General features: G+C 35.8%; 1 protein-coding gene across 2 annotated transcripts in view; it reads right to left on the reverse strand.

Moving 5' to 3' along the window:
* The window catches only part of CUNH8orf34 (chromosome unknown C8orf34 homolog), a 157,385-nt gene that overhangs the window by 105,314 nt on the left and 28,683 nt on the right, over window positions 1-23,388 (reverse strand). For both annotated transcript variants that reach the window (XM_065753167.1, XM_065753166.1), the window contains exons 2-4: window positions 18,277-18,424; window positions 17,363-17,494; window positions 11,360-11,488 (exon numbers count right to left, since the gene is read on the reverse strand). In XM_065753167.1, coding sequence (XP_065609239.1) covers window positions 11,360-11,488; window positions 17,363-17,494; window positions 18,277-18,424 — 409 coding nt within the window. The remainder of the gene's footprint in view (window positions 1-11,359; window positions 11,489-17,362; window positions 17,495-18,276; window positions 18,425-23,388) is intronic.

A 23,388-nucleotide genomic window follows, 5' to 3' on the forward strand; every position in this document is an offset into this window, starting at 1 on the left:
CTGCAGTGCTTTCAACATGCCTGAGGGACGTGATGTCATACAGAGATCTAGACAAGCTTGAGAAGTGGATCCAGGTGAACCTTGTGAGGTTCAACAAATCCACGTGCAAGGTCTTCTACCATGGTCATAGTTACCTTTACTGTCAGTACAAGATGAAGGATGTAAGGATTGAGCACAGCCATGCACAGTATCTGGGGGTATTTGCAAGCTAGACGTGAGCAAGCAATATGTCCTTGGAGCCCAGAAAGCCAATGGCATCCTGGGCTGCATCAAGCATGGTCAACATGTCAAGGAAGGTGTAATCCTGCCCCTCTGTGATGGTGAGCCCTCATCTGGAGTCCTTAGTACAGGAGAAATATGGACTTGATAGAATACATCCAGAGGAGGGCCACAAAAATGATCCATGATGGAACATCTCCCATTCAAGGACAGACTGAAAGAGCTGGGGCTTTTCAGCCTGTACAAGAGAAAGCTCCAGTGAGAACTGAGAACAGTCTGTCAGTATCTAACTGGGGGCTATGAAAAGGAAGTCTCTTTAGCAGGTTCTGCTGTGATAGGACAAGCAAAAATGCTTTCAAACTGAAGAAGGGAAAAATTAGACTGGATATAAGGAAGAAGGGTTTTTTTGTTTTTTTGTGGGTTTTTTTGTTTGTTTGTTTGTTTTACAATAAGGGTGATGAGACACTGGAACAAGTTGCCAAGAGAGGTGGTAGATGCCCCATCTTTGGAGACACTTAAGGTCAGGCTGGACAGGGAGCTGAGCAACATGATATAGCTATAGGTGTCCTCGTTCATTGCAGGAGAGTTGGACCAGATGGCCTATAAAGGGCCCTTCCAACTCAAACAATTCTATTACTCTAAAATTAACAAACATGCATTCACTAATGATAATAGAACTCCATCAGCAGAGAATAGGATAAATTAAGCCATAAAAAAGCACTCACTTCATCCCAAAACACTACTGCGCTAAGTTTGGAGTTTGCCCACTACTATCAATTCTCTTTATCAGTTGACAAACAAAAACACATTGCTAAAAATGAGAGGAGACACTGGCACCCTGTGCGCACTAGATCAAAAACCCTAAGGCTAAGGTGATTTTTTGGGTATAGGTCAAAAATATGGACTCTAGTTTTCAAGAAGTGGTTCTTCAAGTAAAAACGGGGATGACTGTAGAAAAGAAAGTAACTTGATGAAACAGAATTAACCTCACTGCATACTCTACTGCAACAATAAAATAAAAAAAGTTGCTATCTTTGATTCCTATAACTGCTAATATCTTATTTTACAAATAACTCTTTTTAGTTGATTTAGTATATCTGACAGCAAATTACTGGCTATGCTCTCTGTACCTTGTTATACTTATTTCTAATGTTTCTATGCATTTTTCATACAGCAGAAAAAAAAAAGAAAATTGCTTTTTTTACATTCTAAATAGGAAAATATTGTAAAGATCAGAGTCCTTCAGGTTTAGCAAAAATGTCTACACTAATAACTTCATACCAAGCATTTTAGATCCTTATTCAAAATGTTGTCTTTTTCTCATGACAACATAATACTAATCATCAAAGCTCTAACACCAGAAAAACTAGCATACCCAGTTTGTTCAAGCTTGAATCCAATAGCTTTTGTACTCCTAGAATATAAATTAACAGGGACAACTGCTTCTGACTTCCCTGAGTTTAAAGCATTTAAAGTCAGGTGCTACATGTACAGGATACTGAAAAGTAGAGAAAAGAAGTTTTATGGTTGCTTCATCATTTTTCTGCCTCAAGCCATTGATCAGGGGACAACAAGGGGAATGTCGATAAAGTTCTCCTCCCTTTGTTGGAGAAAGCTTTCTGATGTCATATGGAAATCCTTCAGAAATAAACTATACTTAACTCTTTTTCTCATAACAGCTGTTTCTCGCTGACAAAATTTGATATAGTGTTACATCATAATACAGCTGACAGCCACACAGTAATCTTTTTGGAAAAAAGGAAGGAAGGAAGGAAGGAGGGAGGGAGGGAAGGATGGAGGGAAGGCAGGCAGGCAGGAAGGCAGAAATGGCAGGCAGGCAGAAAGGCAGGAAAAGAACAGTGTTCTGACTGAAGGGATGAGAGCTTTTGCTTGCCACCATCAGCTAAGGTTCACAGGCAGGGTTTACAGTGGGAATTTATCTAGCTCTCTAACTACCAATTTTATGTCTTTAAAAATCCTCCCTCTGGCAATTAATTAAAGTTGTTGAATTTTGATCAGGCATCACAAGTACACAGCCCACTCAGCTGTCCAGTGAATTACACAGACAGATTCGGGGCACTTGTTTCTACTTCTGAATGTAATGACTCTCAGTGCCATCAGGGTGCTGGAACAACAAAGTAATTGGTCTGAACACGCTTTCACAGTCTTTCAGAAACAGTCCACAGCCACAACTACTGCCATCTCTGATCTGCAGCAAATCTAGAGTGGGGCCGTTTTTGCTGGCACAGCCAGCCACAGCTGAAACACTCATTCTGCCAATAGCTGTTTTTGAAGAAAATCAGAAGAACAAAGAACCTTCTAATTGCAAGGAAGTTCTGGAATGCTAGGATTAAATCCTACCTGAGCAACACGGTCTAAGAAGCCTACTTTGGCAGGGGGGTTAAACTATGTGATTTCTAGAGGTTCCTTCCAACCCCTACAATTCCGTGAAATACATATACAAGACAATGCAACATAATAATGCAACTTTATACTTACTTTAATTAGTATTATCACACCTGCATTAAGTAGATTCTCCGAAAAGCATATCATACTTTACTAGCCTTACATCTTATGACTTTTACATACCTAAAATATTAAACAGCTTATCAAGTCTTAAAAAAAAAAAAGCAGTGATTTTTTAACTATATATATACAAAATCTGTCCTTGTTCTTTATACAGTCGTCTTAGATTTATGTCACCTGTTATCCATCCCATAATAATTTTGCAATAACATAACAGTAAGAAATGAGAAATGCAAATGACCATCTAAGCATTTCAGTTCCTTCTTCGATGAAAAAGCTGCCTCCCAAAACTTACAAACACCATGCTGTAACATAATAAAACCTTGCTTTTCAGACTGTAAATATCTCCCACAGTGAAGACCTTCCACTTGTGACGTTCTGCTAACTTCTCATTTAACAAGAAATTAACATTTTTCAAAATAAAAAACATTGCTAAAAATCATTAAATTTTAAAAATGCCTCTCTTTCATATGCAGTTCTTAGCAGAACAGTTTCATTTGCTGCTGCTATCTTGCAACAAATACAATTGATGCAGTACATAACACTTCTCCACTGTGTAGTACTATTCTTCTGTAGAAAGCAATTTTAAAACTTCGACGTTTCTAATTCAACAACATAAAATTCATTTTCAAAACAGTACATATTGCATGAGTTCAGGTCTTGTTGATATGGCAATTCATAAATTACCCGATCACAGCATTATTCCTGAGGATTTTTACACTAGCTTAAAAACTTTCAGTAACTTCACATTCTGTACATAACTGAATTACAGAACAGGTATTCCAAAGAGAAAAAATAAGTTGTGAAACTTCAGAGACCTCTAACATTTTTCCTTTTGTGTTCCTTAGAGTAATCGAAGTCAGAAATAACACAAAATAAAAAGTTGACTTTTAAAAAAAGATTTCTGTTTTTCCAAATGCTCAACATGCATTTTTCCAGTCTACTGTGTTCCTAGTCAAAAGGGAAAAAAAAGAAAAAAAAGCTAAAAAAAGCTGTTAATTATATATATGCAATACTATCATCATTCAGCCCAATAGAGTTGAGAATAGGTTATGCATTTTCCTAAACATCCAGAAGATGGCCACAGAGATCCCAATAACAAGTTTCAATCAAAGCACTCTGGGTTTACAGTTAACAGTGTTTAGAACTAAAATCTCCCCACAGTAACCCTGACAAACTTGACAAAATTCATTCTTCGGATTGGTCAAGACCAGGGAACTAGTGGATGGCTGGACTATCAAACTCCTAGGGTATCACAGGTTCTGTAACAAACACCAGAAAAGAAACAGCATTATCATTCTACTGTTATTAATATTGCTGCTTTGAGTATGAAAACAGAAATACCATATCATACATGCATCATGTAGTAAACCTGAGGTCAGTGGAGACTGCCTATTTCACACCAACCTTGGATTATAAACAGTATAAAATGGCTGCTCTGGTTGAGCTAACAAAATGTATCCCCTGATCTCAAAAACAGGTACAGGGGAATCAAACCACTTAAAAGTTTCTGTAGGGGAATCCATCTTGAGTTAGGGTAATGTTCCTCCCAACATCTATCCATTCAAGTAAAACAGTATAATCTAAGGGCACCAGATGCCAGCAAAGCAGCACACTTAACATCAGTACAGTCACTAACTACATCTAAGAAACAACCATTTAAACTCTTCTCCCAGAAGTGACTTGAGAAAAAAAAATAATAATTAAATTCACAGAAAAAGAATTTGTGCTTTTGACTCACAGTAATTCTATACACAAATTTTTGCGTAGCTTCAATGGTTTCAGGATTAGGCGAGCAATGAATTAGAGAATGAAATGAAAGAGAAACAAAATGCAAATAAAGCACCAAATTCTGAGTCCCAGGCCCTTTTCAAGGTCAAGCTCATCTCAGGAAAGTATAATCAGCACTGAACAATTTTCCACAACTCTCAGTTTTAAAGACAGGTACACTGAGGTGTAGTAGATTAGTTAAGGTGGGCAGCCCATAAATGTCACTAGCTAAGGATAGCAATATGACAAGAGGAAAATGCTTTAAACTAAAAGTAAGTAGACTGAGATCAGATATTAGGAGGACTTTTTTTTACTCAAAGAGTGGTGATGCACTGGAGCAGGCTGCCCGGAAAAGTTGTGGATGCCCCATTCCTGGAGTCATTTAAGACCAGGTTGGATGAAGAGCTGGGCAGCCTGATCTGGTGGGTGACAGCCCCGCCCATGGCAGAGTTGTTGGAACTAACTGATCTTCAGGGTCCCTTCCAACCCAAGCCATTCTATGATTCATTCTACCCCAGTTGTAGTCCACCTTCCTACTAATCTGTGAGTGCCAACAGCCTTTTTCTAAGGCTAAGAAAGTATCACATATGAGCTTGAAGTCACACAAGGCCCATTTCTCCAATAGCATTAGTAAAATTTTTAGCAAGTCAAATAGTGTTCCAGAAAAAAAACACTAACTCAACAAGCGACTCTAGTTCTGAAACTTCAAGAATGTTGAATCAGAATGGCACATACCTTAATAACAGTAATTTAAAATTTAACATCTGTAGGAAAAAAATACAATTATAACTGAAATCACTATGATCTCCCTGCCATATAAGCCCTACTTTATAATTGAACTGCAATAATTATGTTCACATTTTTCCTGTTTCAATCTCAGAAGGTATCATTATTTAGTATTATTACTCATAAATCAGACTAAAAGCAAATGGATTTTATAAGCAAAAGTAGTACTGGATAACAGCTGCAGTACTGAGATAAAATTATCTTCCTTAAAGGTTTGATTGAGCATATCTAAAAATGTCGATCTCACAATAAATCACAAACATTGATCTCACACAAAAATAACACCATTTTAAAGTTCAGCCTGAACAGAAGGAAAAAGCCTCTACAGAATGCTGATGACTAGTTTTGTGGTTCAACTAAAAGAACACATTTAGGACTACATAGACTGATCATACAAGTCATTTTAACAGTCTGAAGTGTATTTAGCATGTCTGACTAATAATAATGAGATGATTGATAAAAGTCTAGTTCTGTATCATGCCAGTTGCATTCATAGTTCAATCAGTATCAGAAATATCCAGTTTCAATGAGAAAATTTAGAGCTCTTTGATAGATGTTAGCAGCATTCCATTCAAGTAAATTTTCCATAACCAATCTGTAAATCAATTAACTTCCTACAGCATAGAAGCTAACTAATGAAAATTCATCTTAATGTGTTTCAGAGACTACTAAATACACTGAAGTAGTTCACAGTGTATATCCATCATCTCACATCCCACATACTCACAGCTTCATCCATAAAAAGAGAATATATTTAGTAGTTTGTTAACAATATTCTGATCATTTTTTGAGCTAGTTGTACCCTTATTGTTATGACTTCAACTCTTGTTGCTTATCTTCTCCATAGGATCACGTTTCTCCTTCTAAGGCTATTACATACATAAACAGCAACTAATTCTGATATTATGAGAACTATCAGCTGAAGGTACTCTCTGAGCTGTTTCATTACTGGAGATATTCAAAATGCCTCTGGACGTGTTCCTGGTAAACTGGTGCTAAGTGTGCTTGCTTGAGCAGGGGGCTGGATCAGTGATATCCACAAGTCTCTTCCAATCTCTTCCAGTCTGCAATTCTATGATTCTTTATGGTGCCCTTACAACAATATTTCCTCCTGGTCTGTATTTGGCTTTCTAATGTACTGATTGTTTATTAACTGATTACTCCCCCTCTAAATTAAGACATAAAGAATACTTTTCTTCTGTTGCTTATAGCTCAACATCATTATTTCTGGGGTTCCCTCAAACAGAATCAGATGGGTTTCCAAAATAGCTTTGGTTATCATTAACTTACTACCCTTTTTCTGATCTTAAAATGCCTGTCAAATTCAAAGCAAGATAGATTTGTCTATCCCCCTCTAATTTCTAGTACACATATGTATTCAGCAAGGATTCATACATCAATAAAACGTTAGTTAACTCTGATACATATCTAGCTGTAACTGTGAAAACATACCTGTCTCAAAGTAGAATATAATAACAATATTTGATGCTTAATAAGTATAAACTGAAATGTCCAATATGTACACATTTTCATTATGTACTGTACTCCTCATTTCATATTTAAGATGTAAAAGTGTTCACAAAGCAGTCAGACATCATATCCACTTTGAAGCAAGTTCTTACTGATTTAATCTTTACTTTCTCCCACTGATAACACTCATAATTCACTGTTTTACATCTTTATTTATGTATCTTTCTAACCTTGGAAGATCAGGGATTTATAACAGGTCTATTTATGAGCAAGAGCCTCAGGTATGTAGGAGATTTTAACTCTAATTAAAAAAGAAAACAGGCCAGAAATGAAAATAGTATACATATGAAACAGCATAAGACCTCTTATTTATGATCTGCAGAGGAAGAAGGATAATGGAAATAAAGAGTGACCTCTCAATTAAAGAAAATGAAATATGCATAAGGGAAATGCAGTATATACCTGTATGCTGTTTCATTAACCAAGTCTCTTTTAAATAATTAACTTGATAGTTCAAAATGCACCTCAGTAACACACAGGTCATTGGAGAAGCAAACAAAACCCAAGTTTTCCATATGGGTTGATGTTGGGAGGAATAAGTTGAAAGTAGAAGATTGGCAAGGAAGAAGGGAGAGGTGATGAGAAGTCTGGCAAGGAAGATATGTACAAATGACCTTGCAGCTAGCAATATGCTAAGTCTGTAGAGTAGTACTGTAGAAAAACACATTAATATTATAGTTACCACTGTTCGTCCTCTGTGTGCTTCACAAGTATAACATCTCTGTATAGATAATGTAGGAGTTCTGTGGACCTGGAAGTGCTCTATCAGACATACTTAAGCTCCCTGCCTTGTTACAGAGAAGATCAAAACACAGCGAAGATCACAGCTTGGTGGTAAATCCTTGATAAACAGGGATAAACAGCAGGCCAGGTATCCTTGCATGGATTAAGGTTAGCAGAGCATGTGTCCCTCTGCCATGGGGATACCCTCAGTTGCAGAACAAAAATAAATTTACCCTCTGCATTTCATCCCTGGGTTTAACAAGTAGCTGTTGCTGTTGCCTGCTTGTGCTGACTCACAGTTCACCACTGGAAGACGGTGTATTTGAGTCACCCGTTCCAATGCACTTTGACCATAATTATGGCGATACTATCTTCCAGACTCAATACGCAACACATCTTTAGTATTAGGTATAATTCACTTCTGTGTTGTTTTTTCTTCCATCTATTGGAACACAGAATTCCTCACATATTTTTTTGGGGTTGGGAGATGTAAACTTTGTGTGAAATGTACAGGTTTCTCTCAAAGCTAAGATTTAACAATAAATAAAGCAATAGAAACTAGAGTTTAATTCATAGCCTGTGTCAGCTGCATAGGAGGCAACAAAGTCTGTGGAGTCTTAGAATCTACTACAAGATTCAAAGCATTTCTTTAAAACTTAATTTTAATTCCAGAACTTGATGGGAAAATCATTTAACTTCAAATGTTCAACCTTATGTGACATTCCCTTTTCCCTGTTAAAGTATGGAAGAATTAAATACGTTGTAAAAAGCCATTCATAGTATGTTGTGATCTATTTGCACACTCATCTAGTTATTTATTGAACCCACTCCACTTCCTGTCACATACTGCTTGGAAAAAGAGGTTAATATCAAACATAGCATTAGATTTACAGACTTTATGGACATGCCTATAGAATCAAGAGTGTTGACTAGTAGGCCCAAAGCAACTCTGAAGAAAGTAACTTCTCACAGCTTTTACAAAATTCACCAAGGGATGAATATTTGAGCCCACGACAGAATGATTTTCACATCATTAACTTTTTATGCTCTAGATATGTCTCTTCACTGATACCTCTAAGATATTTGCTAAATGTAACTTTAATTCCATTTAGGGAAATTGTAAGATCAGACTTATTTTTAAAATTCTAACTCTTCTTTTTGAAATTTTCACATATTTTGAATTTTTATATCATCCTAATATGGAAGAAATCGCAGCATGGAATAGAAGAGTACAAAAAATTGGAAACAGGACATATAGTTTAGAATTTATCTGACACAAATGTTTACATGTTACGATCAAAAAGGGTAAAGTGAAAATGAATAACTACCAGAGAACAAAAATAAATTCACAAGAAAAGGTACTACAAATATAATATGAGAGGAGTGCAATGTGAAATGTGCTACTACATCAAAGGGAAGAGAAACAATTAATGGATGATACAAAGAAATCTCAGTATTTAATACTTCCACTACTTCAGTCCTTAACAATAAAAAAAGATTAGTAGTCACCAGGTTCCTAATGGTAGTGATTCTAAGATGCGTGAATTACAGGCCAGATGAGGGAAAGCTGAGAGATATTTTGATAATTCAGATATATTTAAGCTGGCAGAATCTTGTGATGTTCATGCTAGAGTATCTACCAAACTAGCTAAAGAAATCTCAGAACCATTAACAACTGTCTTTCAGGAATGGAGGACAGGAAAGGGCAAATACCACATCTTTCTTTAGAAAAGAAAAAAGGATGTCAAGATGAATTACTAACTAGCTAGCCTACAGCTGACAGCAGCGAAAATATTTGACAAAATTGTTAAATAAACAGTTTATGGACTTCTAATGGACAGGAAAGGTGATAAGAACCAGTTGACACGAATTAGTCAAGAACAAGTCATGTCAAATCACTCTAATTGCTTTCTCAATTTGGAAACTTGCCTAGTGAATAAGAGGAAGAAGTAAAATACGTATAATAGCTTAAGAGTTTTTTGCTATCCTAGATGATAGTCAAATCAGAATTACATTCTAGGTGAAATCACTGCTATGTAAATAAACAGCTGGTGGGAAAAAATACACTTACTGAGTAGCTTTCAAGGGCTGGTTGTCAGATCTGAAACTGAATCAGGAAGAAGTCTGACAATATTTCCATTAATGATCTGGATGAAGAAATAGAAAGCACATTCATGAAAGTGAACGTTACACCAGGTTGCAAGTGAATTAATGCACTCTGGGCAGTAAGACTAAAAGTCTGCATTACATTGGCAAGTCATCAGAAAACACCAAGTACTAGCAAGAGTTAATGAAGAATGTATCATTTGTGAAATAACTACAAAAACCTGATTCCATCAGCACTGACCAGGTATAGCAACCTCCAGTCCAAGCACAGGAATTTGAAGAACTGCAGCATTAAAAAACTCCTGTTAGAAAACTCATTGAGAAAAAGAGGCACAGAATGCTGCAAACTATACATTAGATATCTTATATCTAGCAGAAGGCAGAAGTTCACTGGAAGCTACGCTACACTTGGAATAAAAGACAAAAGATGTAGGACTGAGATTGGATTTATATTTTATTACTGAACTCTCAACTCTGACAATAAATAAACAACCCTCTCTGAAACTGAAAACAAGTTGTTTCTGAATTTGCGTTATCTGTATTAGTCCTGGTTACAAGGATAAAGGCTTGAAATTGGCAGACACTTCACAGTAATACTGTCAGACAATTGTGGGGCTGCAAATCAGAGATCCAGCCAGAAAGAGTTTCAGCTCCTTAGAGGAGAAAAGTCAGATAGACTAGTTTAATGAGAAATGTATCTGAAAAGAGTCCTGTAACAATGCTACTCCAGTTAATACTAATAGGAAAAATGCTCACATGATCAACTTAAAACATTAGGGAGAGAGGGAATCCGAGCTTTTGATGATTGGAAAAAAAAAAAAAAAACAAATCTCAAAATAGTCCACAAAACAGATTTTCCAGTTTTCATTCAGCTTTGTTTCCGACATCATCATCTGCAATTTCTTCATTGATTCAAGAAGTGACAGGGGTAAAATTTAACAAGAGAAGAAACTGAATAGTTGTCATTCAAATGCCTCCCAGATCATGGGCCCCACATCACATCATACAGATTTTTCATGCAACTTAGCAGAGAACATTTCACACTTCAATATTTGTTAGTAGCACTTGCTTCCATCAGCATACTTCAAACTACCATATTTCGGAGCTATACTTTCTATGAGCAAGCTATTTGTAAACATTGCTTCTGTTTCACTATGTCTCTTAAGGGATAATCCTCGAGGTTGTTTTTTCCATGAAATAACTGGTTACCAAGTCTCTCAGTATTTACTTGAGATGCATTGAACTACCTGAAATGCTTTGGAAGATTGTAAGGAATTAATCAGGATCAAGACCATGAACACTGTTTTTCAATAATAGGTCTGATCTCCAGTGTAATTAAGGTTTCACAAACAGTTAACCTATCTAACTGTTAACCTCTGAAGGAGTAGTGTATCACTTGCTGTATGCCCCTACCATTTCCTTAAGACGTGTTCTTGTGTTTTATCTCTTTATGAGCTAACTCAGCTCACTAAGCTGGCAGAAATTAATTAAATAAATAAATAAAGGTGAAGTAGTTTCAGGAAGTAGGAAAGCTGCTAAATTGCCTTAGACATTCTGTAAACCTCCTCAACCAGAATCCAACTGCAAATGTGAATGAACTTACTCTTAATTGGGTAGGAGATCACCTTCTTGATATATACTTCCAGATTACAATTCAGGCTGCATGGTTACATTAAACAACTAAAATCAATCAACTTACTGCGAGAAAGATTCTCAAGGGCTTTTCCAAGTTTTTTGCTCTCTTGAAGGATATGACTTAGCTCATCAAAATCATGGTTCTCCGGTTTTGTCCTCCAATCCCACTTAGGATGCTCTATTGACCTTGGCACTAAATATACACAGATATATACACGAAGTTTAGATTTGGTAGTTCAGACTCCTACAGGAGAAAAAGAATAGCTGTACAATGTGTTTACAAGGTCAAGAATCTTGAGTGGACATTGCTTAATTAACTTCTTATTTAACATCTGGAAATATTTTCTTTGGTCAATGTGAAATAAAAATGAAAACATCTGTGAGCAAATACATATTCTGGATGGCTATTAAGACTGAATTAATTGGCAATCAGCAATAATTAATGCTAACAATTAAAAAATAATAAAAATTCTGATAGTCACAGAAAAGAAACTTAGCCTTTAGGAAATTCAGTCTAAAAGTCATAGTTTTCTGTGTGTTACTTACTTCTGAAACTTTTGGCTAAAATTCAAAATAAGTATTTCAGCTGCTGAGTTAATCTTATGTCCAAATGCAGAGATAAAGAGGAGTTCCTGACGTATTTAGGACTAACAATACTCAATGCTGCATCAACGAATGTGAACATTTTGAACAACTTTTAGAAATGAAAACAAAAATAATGTCTCTGGATACTGCCTTCTAAACTAAAAGCAATTGTTGGGTTGTTTCCAAACACAGCATTGCCATGCTGAGAAGCACACACACTGCTGTGAAGATGATTATATTTAGTTCAGATTCGCAACAGAACAAACCAGCTGCATTTACCAATGCTTGATTACTACTCTCCTAAGAATAACTTCAAAAACCAAGCCTATAAAGATACATTCAATGCCTTCTGGCCAGCTTTGAAATATTAATTTTCAATTTTGATAGCTGTTAACTAATTTATGATTACAAACATCATTTTCATTAAACACTACAAAGAAAACTTGTAGATTCCTATAGACTGTGCAAAAAAAAAACCAACACAAAAACATATCTTATGATCATTTGCAACTTCAAAGTGCTTTTGTAGTGGTATGGATAAATTTATCTCAGACTTCAAGCTTTGGTTGCTGGTACAAAATGTGTTAAGTAACTGCTTCTATTGAAATTTGCCTTACTGCTAACTGCCCTCTGTATGCAGAATGTCTTCCACTTTGGACCAATTCCACAAGGTAAAGTTGAGGTTAAGTCAAATGCCAGGTAATGAAATGGTACAATATCCCCACAATATTTTTTTTTTAATTTTTTTTTAGTATTTGTTAAGAAAGCCTAAGAAGGAGAGGTCTGTTCAATGTCCCGTAGACATATACAAATTATCTATTAACTGGACATCTGTTAAACAGAGTCTGAAAATCCAGGGTTTATTCTGATCTGTAACTCCCACTCAGGAATCTGGTTAAGTCTTAGGTATACTAATATATTAGATTGCAACTACAGACATTCTCAAAGACAAAAGACAAAGGCTGCATTAAAAAGGACATACAAAGGAAGGACTAGGAGGAAAGAAACACAGTAAGTCTCAAGAAGGAAAATGGAAGAGAGCAGAATGTTGGAATAAAAAACGTCAGAGTCTTATTCTCCTTTGTTTTTGAAGAAGTTATTTATTTCTCAAAGGAATTCTGAGGACTGGAAGTAATGAACTCTGGTCATTTCCACTGAACAAACAGAGGCCTTAAGGTATTAGGCCTGTCAGATAAACAGCTTACAGTTTTTGTTACTACTTTTAAAAGCGAATTCTTTACTTTATAACTTCCTGTTTTAGGAGGCACTTTGTTCATTAGGAGCCATGTAAATTTTTGCATGATATATCTCCCTTCATTGTATCAACGACATATTCTACAGCAACACTCACTAAGCTACTACTGGACTGACAGATTTATTTCCACATACAACACTCCACTGAACTCACCATAGCACAGAAACCTTACATTACCACCAAAATGTAACAGAGAACCATTTCATATAGTAGAACCATGAACAAGGATATCCAAAGCTTAGAGCTTCCATGCTGCAGAAAATCACAACAGGTTGGAATATGATATCAGGTCATTTTCAAATGAATCACATTTTTACAAATCCATAAGGATATAATTTTTTCAAAAATAATGTAATTTCAAAAAAAAAAACAACAAAACCTGTCATGAGACCCACAACAGACATCGAATTAAACAAATACGAGTTCCACCCAATGGCTGTGAAGCTTCCCAGGATCAGCAATCATTTGGTATGTGAACCGACCTGCATCAGGAACATGAGAGTTTCAAGAATTTTGCTTTGGAAAGAGTGAATCAGTCCTAGTTTGGTCTGGTCTCTGGTTTCAGAAAACATCCCATGAGCACCAGAATCTTTAACTGTCCTGTATCTCACTAGATGGATGGTGGGAAAGCCCTCAAAAGCCTGGCAAAAATTTCTTCTGTTGGGTTAGCAGTCTATATATTAATGAACCATATTGTATTTCAGTAAAAATACATCCAAAACAGACACGTTATGGAACACTTCCATTTCAGTAATGTACTTTATTAAACCAAAAACTGAGGAAAAAAAATGCAGACCTAAAAGTTTCTATCACTTCTAGAAGACTTCTTTTTTACCTACTTACTTAAGTAATGATTGGATTCTAAAATTAACTCCTTTGTTACATCTTGCTAACTTACAAATGCTTCAGAAATGTGAACTTGTACTGTCCCAACAACATGATCAACAAAACCACCCTTCCCAAAGCAGATGGCTTTATGTGAAGCATGCAGAACTACATAAACACTATATGACCCTTTTCTGGGATCTATTGAAATGCATCTTTTTCTCTATGAAGTTCATCATATATCATTTCCATACATATCTCACTTCACATTTAGTAAAATTCATTCATTACATTCCAATTTTCTTCCTTCACTAATTCCACAAATTCATATCAGTAATTTTAAATCTTTTATCACATTATATGCCTCAACTCATTTGTGCTATTTGAGACATTTATATACTTTCTTTTGAGATTATTTGACTATGATGTAGAAGATCTAAGGCATCTACTCATAGCTTTTCTATAGAAATATTTAGCTTTTCCCTGTCTCTTTCTCTTTTCCCATCTCATGAGACTGCAAAGACATGCTTTCCTGTATTTCTACTTTTCTGGTGTTGCCTTCCACCCACCTCCCTCACACACACAACCTCCCCAGCAACAACAGATTCATTTCTAAATTTGTTATGAATTCTGTCATATATCAGCTGACCATTGTTTTCATTGTAGTAGAAGATCAGTATTGTTTAAGTATTGTTTTTACCTACACATGTCTTCTCCAAACATAATTTGCAGATGAAATTAGACCAGTTGCACATTATATCCTCCAGCAGTAGGTTCATGAGAAAGTTGTATCTATCACAAAGCACTAGGCCACCTATTCATGCACACCACCACTCATTGCAGGAGAAAAGTTCTTCCTAGACTAGGAGCTACATTACATTAATACATTGTATGCCGTTCTTACATCCCAAAGAATAAAAATGCAGGTATTATTGATCATAAAATCACTCAGATTTTGAAATCTTGCAAGATCATTCAGATAACAGTAAGTACTTCCTGTGATATCACAGCAAAACTCATTTACACAGCATAAGGATACTAGAACACTAAGTGCATGAAGGCCTGTAGTACTAGGCAGCCAGTTGGTGATTAGAAGTATACAACGCCAAAAATAGGATACAGAAACCTGGAAAGAGAAGAGGGAACTGAAGCAAAGTGAAAGAACAACCTGTGAACTGATTTAACATGAAGGTGGCAAAGACATCAACCTACTTTGCCTAACAGTAGCTAACCAGATAGCAAGAAGTCTGTTTCAAAAACTTACTTAGAAACTTTAAAATTCCTTGTTCTTCAAATACTGGATGTGATGATCCAAATATTTCATTAAACAGGCACATATGCACACACACACACACACACACAGGTTTAGCTTCAGACCTCTTCCCTTGTCAGATAACAACAGATGCATAGGTATATTTATACAAGCAAGTACTCAGATCACTATGGCACTACAGTTTCCCATTTGTGCATTTGTTTCAGGTATGAAAGAAATTGTTAATAGCCAGAAGGAAGAACTGGAAGAACCTTTCTAGTTAAAAAAAATTGAAATCTTAAGGAAGAGAGATCTGTGCAAGAATAGCATGAACTCTGAATTCAATGTCAGTTCTTCCGAAAGAAATGATATTTTCCAATTAACTAAACCTATTCTCCTGATGCTTCCAAAGATTCCCACTAAATGATGGTTTTTATCAGCCCCTAAGTGCATCCTCAGTACGTTTGCAGCCTGAAAGGACAACTGCATCTGGGCTGCATCAAAAGATGCAAAAGAGGTGAATGTCCTCAGCTGCTCAGCTCTTGTGAGGCACCATCTGGAATATTGAGTCCAGGCTTGGGGCCCTAGCACAAGAAAGATGTGGTGTTGCTGGAGCAGGGCCAGAGGAGAGCCATCAAGACAACTTGAGGGCTGGAGCACCTCGTATGAAAGAAGGCCAAGAGAGCTCAGCTTGTTCAGTTTAGGGAAGCCAAGGCCCTAGGAAGATATCACTGCAGCTTTCCAGTACTAAATGGGAATTTGTAAACAGCAGGGAGACCAGCTTTTCAAATGGCAGATAGTGACAGGACAAGGGAAAACAGTTTTAAACCAAAATTTGGAGATTTAGATTAAATTTTAGGAGGAAATGTTTGCACTCAGAGTAGTAAGATACTGGAACACGCTGCACAGAGAAGCTGTTGAAGACAGGTTGGATGAAGCCCTGGGCAACCTGATCCAGAGGCTGTGAACCCTGCCCATGACAGGGTATTAAAACTAGACAATATTTAAGGTCTGTTCCAATCAAAGTCATTCTTTGACTGTATGATTTAATCAAGTTAAAAGTTCTGGATCACTTGAAAAAGAGAGTCCTTAGAAAAAAGTTCTGGAACAGAATGTCTCACAGGTGATGGATTCCATTTCATTTTGGGTTGGATTTATTTGGGGAAGTGGAGATATATTGTGCTAAGATGTGTGTTTGTAGGGAAAGGAAGGAAATGTTGAGGGTTAAATCTCAGCTCTCAACAGGCCCCCATACTATTTCTCAGTTAAAGCCCTTACTACATCTTTGAAGAGTCTTTTGGAAAAAAAAAAAAAAAAAAAGACATCCAAAAATGTCTTAAAGTACAAGCTGAAGGCACAAAATGGGTGGAAAGTCTGGATAGAGTAATGAATCACTGTTGAACATGCTTGCTTTCCACCGATCTGAGTGGTTGAAGGAGCATACAGTGCCAACTACTTTTGGCAGAAACCCATCAAAAAAGGTCAGTATTAATTTGTTTGTTGGCAGAAAATAAGAGAAGCAAGATATCACGAGAAGGCACATTGCTGAAACTTGCCTCTGTGATAGCACTTAAAATGTAGTTCAAATATCCAAGAAAATCAATGATGTGCGTAACATATTTAAAAAGTCACACATATATATTTGTAGGTGTAATTAAAAAAAAAACAACAGAAGTACACTCTTGGCCATTGCTTCTATAAACTGTTGTTACCCTGCAAAGACTGTAGATTATGAGTGACTGCCCACTTCTCTGAATATTTTTACCTTTGATTTTTATGTTCTGTGTCCACTGGGATATTTTCCATCTAGACTTCCCCATATTGCTTTACAGAGGAAAACCAGCAAGCTTTCTATTATGAAATACATTTATCATCTGGGACACTTCACTGCACTCAAAGATATTTAAAGGGTTTGGATATTATAAATAAAAAATTACAAAAAGCTAGAATAAAATATAATTTTGAATCTAGATGAAAATATAGTGTATAATTATAAATTCGTAATGCATATGAAAGTGACTCAAACTCTCTAGTAATTTCAGCTGCTCACAGTTTGATTTCCTTTTCAAACCTAATGAAAAGGAAAACCTAGTGAAACATGGGCTGTGGTTTTAGAAATGTGCACACATTAATAATGTAGTGAACCTTACATGACTTGGACTCCGGTGATGGTGGAGATATATTGGACACGGCAAGGTCACTCTTTGACTTTTTAGGCTTCTTTGCATTTACCTGCCAAGGCTTATCATAACTTCTGAAATCTCTCCTTGTTCCTTTATTTTCTGTTCGGAGAATAAAAACCAGCAATTATAATCTTCACATGGTCATTTTTCAAAGACTTCATGAACAATTAATTCAGAAACTCCTTATCAATGCAGATCAAAGACAGGTCTTTTAGCATGACTTTTTCTGATTTTTTTTTAAAGTTCATACATATAAATAAATAAATAGATAGATAGATAGATAAATATAGATTTCCTAAACACTTAAACTGAGATATTCCTTAATGTTCTTTAATTTAAAAACACTGTTTTATTTATAATTTTTATGAAGAAGTCATTAATCTCTGTATTGTAACATGTAACAGCCCATGTCTAAAAAATCAAAATTGATATAATTAGTTGATTTGTCAAGCAGTTGACTACAAACAACTATTGGAGATCTTTTATAGCCTGAAACAGATAATCAGTCAATTTTTAGATGCAAAACCAACATTCCCAGAAACACTTGTACCAGAATATCAAAGTTAAAATTTCTATTTTGGAATCATAGAAAATATTATTATTATTTTTTTAATCTACAATCAGAAGTTATCTGCAGTGGACTTCACAAAGTTGTAATAGCACATTAAGTGTTAGAATGATGTCATTCTATGATTCATTCTATGATTCTATTAGCTCCACCTAGGCACATCAAATATAGTTTTTAGAGGACAAGCAGGATTTATTGTACATTCAAAACAACATAGTAGTACTACCACAGTAAATACACGAGCATCCAAGAAACAACCCCGGAAAACTGTGTGAAGATTACAGACTAGCCATTTTTGTCTTACAGAACATACCTGATGCTTCACTCTCTGCCCAAAGGGCGGCAGAGCCAGACAGCGTTCTCTGAAGCTGACTGCAGTTCCCTTGCTTAGACTGAAGATGATCAATTAAAAATGGGATTGGCTGGTCAGGTGTCTCTGTTATCAGCTTGGTCATCAACTCCTTCAGAAAAGTTAAAAAAAAAAAAAAAAAAATTAGAAGAATATTGTAACCTAATCTTATACTTACCAAAATAAAGAACCATTAAAAGCTGAAAACAGGCTTTATATTAAACATCGTCAAACTAATACTGCCTTCGCCTAGTGTTAATGTATGAAATCATCTCAGTCTTTTATCACTCATCTGATATAATTTAAAAAAAAAAATTACATGAATTAACCTGACTCTTGCTACCTACTGGAATTTGCCTAGAACAACCAGAATGCTGTTCTCTCAACCTTTCAGATCTAGCACTATTTCAGAGCAGTGAGTAGCTGTCCTTTGACCATGTAGCCATATTTCTTTTGCATGGCATTCAGCACATGTCAGTACATCAGAAGAGCTGGTCTACCAGACATGAAACAGTGACAATGCATTCACATATGTGAACTTCAAGATCCGATCAAACAGGGAAAGCTATTTTTTGAAGTCCTCCAAAACTCTGCTGCATAGACACAAGCAATTATGTTATTACAATGTTTCTGGAACGGATACAAAACCAATCTCCCAATTTCTTATTGTTGTTATTCACAGCAGCCTCAAACGGTTGCACAAAGAGAAGCAGTGTGCTTCTTACTGTTTAGGTTCTTTCCTGACTTCCTACACCAATATGGAATTTACAAGGAAGATGTGGCTCTGCGCTGGGCTCATATCTTGAGTGGAAATCAATTATTAATGTGGGTTGATATATAACATCAATGTACTACAAAATCAGGACACAAAAAAAACCATATAAATAAAAATAAAAAAAATCAGGTTATTGAGAACAAAACAAACAGGTTACTAAGAGCATTATCCAGCTGCAACAGCTTGTCCAAAGAAGCTGTGGATGCTCCAACATTTGAGGAGTTCAAAGTTGAGTTGGATGGGGTTTACACCAACCCAATCTCATGAAAGATCACCCTATTCACAAACTAGATGATCTTCAAGGATTCCTTCCAACTCACAATCATCCTGATTCTCAAATCCACCCCCAAGCATAAATCTTATCAGAACTTCCATACACTTCAGTCTCTATCTTTTTCACACATCATTTTATGATTTTTTTTTTCAAATACCAGTACTTACAGTCAGCTATCTGTGTCAGAAGGAGATAGTTAAGAGTCAGTACAACAAAAATGCCTATTAGTGTCCAAGAGGTGTTTGGATAATACCTTAAAAATATATTTTAAGTTTTTATTAGCCCTGAAGTGGTCAGGTATTTAGACTCAATGATCTTTGTAAGTCAGTTCTGACTGGACTATTCTATTCAATGCATTTGTAAATGTAAGTAACAGTATACAATAGCCGTAAGACAATAAATTACAGTCCAGTGCTTTCTGTTCTGTTTATTCAATTAGTGATATAAAAATAAGGTGTAAGTGAAAAATGAAAGACAAACAAGCTTTTAATTTCAGAAAGAGAAATTAAGCATCAGAAAACAAAATAGTGTGATTTTCATCAAACAAGCACAGGCAACAGAGAAGTATAACATCACCTAGACTATCTTTCACCAATGTAGGAAAATCCCTCTGATACACATCATATGAGAAAAATCCAGAAGTTGGAATAATTCATCTTTTTGTTGCTTAGCAACATTTGAGCAGCAAACCTTCTTTTTTCCCTGCCAAAATGCAAAATTAGTGACAAGTGGAGAGATGCAATTTTGTGCTTGTAACCAACTACAATAGCGGTAGGAATTTCACTGCAGAGGATTCTATTAAGGAAGAAAAAGCACAAATCTGTAATCTCTAAGTGGCAATTGAAATCATTTATTTGAATAACAGTCTGAAAAATTAATTTTTTTGTTGTAGATTAATAAAAACTAGATGATAAGAACTGAAAGACTATTGATGCTATTAATTTTCTCTAGAGAACTGTGGGTGTTGATAATACACTAAAAAAAAATTAAATATAGCTTGAGAAAAGATAATAAGAAGATGTCTATGTCCCAATGCCACTTGTTGTTGCTATCACTAACTTACTTTTTATAAGAAAAAAAGGTCTTTAATTAAAAGAAACAGATATAACAAATTTAAACTGAGATACAGCAATGAAACTTTAGAATATAGTTGCACATAAAGGTGATGTGACATCAGCTACTACTCAGGAACACATTTTTATTCACTGTTATATCGAAGAAGGGACCTTAGTGATCTAGAGGTCCCAGAGCATCACCAGCTAATCAGTGCCATTCTGTGACAGCAACTTCAGTACGATTAAAAGATCTTTAGGTAGAGGCTATTTTTATCTAGTTGGAGTCACAAATAAATTGTGCCAATACTGTACATGTGAAAGAAAAAATAAAAGTTCCTTCTTTATGGGGAACTCTCATAAAATGAAATTAGCACACAGTTCCGAAACATTACCACCTCTTTATGTGGTATCAAAGAACCTACCTCCATTTCCCCAGGCTCCAACTCATGCTCTTGATGCCCAAGACAACTGTAAAGATGAGACCTGTCACCCCTAGCAAGTAGGCAGTTAACAGGAAATAGGTTATTCACCTGTCTTTGGTTGTTTGGTTAAGACACAGCAGGGAGGGAAAGCAAAAACTTCACAGGCGATAACTGTACTTAGCACTCAGCTCACATTTTAGGCGACATTCTCATCTTAGCACCATTCCATATTAAAAGAGAACCAAAGCTCACTTGCTGCTCTCATTTGTTGCTTAGATGACATCCTAATAGAGAGCAAAATAAAAGTACTCCACAGTACTCTCAATTACTCTTACAAATTTGAAATAGTTAAAAAAAAATGTCAAAGACAGCAAAGGTATTAAACAAAATACTGAAGTGTACTAGTTACAAAAATAAAACTCCTTTCTGGATAGCAGCAGTCTGATGTGACTCACAATGTGCTAAGTAGATAAGTTTTCACCAAAAAAAGAAAAAAATAAAGAAAACAGACCAACTATTCTCAATGAAGCCGCCTCTGCACTAGCAGTAGAATGAAAATGACACAAGATAACTAAAGCTGAGATTCATTTGTTGTGAAAAAAAAAAATAAAGAGAAAAGTTTTGACTATAAATGAAAAAAGCACTGCAAGATGTTTACATGCCTCTGAAAATATTAATTACATGTTTTGTCTTTTTAGCCCAAATTTCTACATTTTTTTAAATTTTTCACAGTTTCACCTATTAAAAATCAATAAAAATAAAAAGTCTTGTGTATCAATATGTTACAGTATGTTTTTCCATGTACATTGTATCTTATGATAGTGAATACAATGTCCTGACAGACTGGGTCACCAGGATACCAGATGAACTCATCACACAGTATCTCTTTCCTCCCATCTTATTCTCACTGCTACAACTTCTTACTCTGTGTTCTTCCCTACGTCCTTTTGCCCTCTCTATCACTGGAACTCCCTCTGACTTCCCCCTCCAGCTGTGTAGCAGGTGAAGAAGCATGCTTGAAGATCCGTAGGTATTAATTTCCTCTGTGCACATGAGAGATGCACAGAAAAGTTGCAGAAGGGAACTTGCAAGATTATTACAGACCTCACACTTGGGTAAATACATTCATTTCTGCTGCTTTCTCACTGAATTGCCCCAAATTAGGTTCTGTCCCATCCAGAATGTGCTGAGAAGGAAAAATAAATAAATAAAAGAAGGGCAGAAAGGTTCAGTGTAACTCCTACTTTAAGATTCACTGATTTTAGTAAACTACATTGCTAGACTGTTTAAAAAAAATTATTGATATTTCCAAAACAGCAATTCATGCACATATTAATAACAGTGTGAAAGATCTTGTGGAGGAAGGGGTGAACAACAGAGAAAAATTCTAAATTCAATTTCCCTGTGACTGTCCATGCACTTAATACAAATTAAACAGTCTTCATAGTCTATTAATCATAGCCCCAGTTACAGGAAGGCTCTAATTAGCTGTGTCTAAACGTACCTACCAGGTTATTAAGTTAATTAAGAGAGATTCTATCTTACCTTGTAATTGATAAAAGTAAGTAGATAATAATCACAGGTTTTAACTATATAGACATCTACTGATTATGGTAGAGTGTGCACAGATTCTGGCAGTGCTACATTTTCACTTCATGTTTTAAATCAAATGTTTAAAGTTGGCAGAGTAGATTACTCTTAAAAGATGTCTGTTCTCTCTCTTCTGACCAAATAAATAGACAAGGTGGCTTAGCTTAAAATACAAGGTTTGGATAGTATTCGGTTCAAAATTAAATAACTACGCTATTCATTAAATACAGTCTTATTCACACTGTTGTCAGTCAGTGAAGAAGCCAAGGGAGTCCAGGGAGTTGCTCAGCTAACCAGATAGTGTATGTCCACTTATGATAAGAAGAATCGCTCTTCAAGCTCCACTGACTGTATTCTCTGCATTGCCCACAACAGAGCTTAGACACCTAGAAGACAGGCAGACATATAGGTTTGGAAGTTACTTCATTCAGCTGTAAGTGAACGTAAACTCAAAATTAAGTTTTCACTAATTTCTAAATAGAAGCATTTAGTGATTGATGCATTTATTCCCTAAAATCTCTTTCTGATTTATGCAGTAATAACCCAAGGAAAGTTGTCCCAGGATATTCACCTGGAATTGATTAAAAAAATCTTCAACCAACTCTTTCATTATCCAAACACGACTCATTCTGGCCACTTCAGCCCTAACTATGTTTAATGTCACAGAACTGTATCATACACTATGGCACCTGACAAAATACAACTGAATAGAAAGTGTTAAGCTGATATCATGGCCCTCAAATGGTGCAAACAAATTTCCACTGAAGGTGGTACTGGGAAGGAAATCCACAGTGTCAGACTAGTGGAGTAGGTAACATTTTCAGACTTAAGAAAGGCTTGGACAGCCTTAGACAGCCTTTAGGATTAGCTATGTATGCCTCAAGCTGCTTTTTCCATATCTCAAATCAAGTCCTGATAGACAAAATTGGTAATGTTTTAGCTCATATAGTGAGAAAAAGA

This window comes from Cyrtonyx montezumae, unplaced genomic scaffold (genome assembly GCF_038088225.1).
Source record: "Cyrtonyx montezumae isolate F1298 unplaced genomic scaffold, pur_monq_1.0 scaffold_8, whole genome shotgun sequence".
Taxonomy (NCBI): Eukaryota; Metazoa; Chordata; class Aves; order Galliformes; family Odontophoridae; genus Cyrtonyx; species Cyrtonyx montezumae.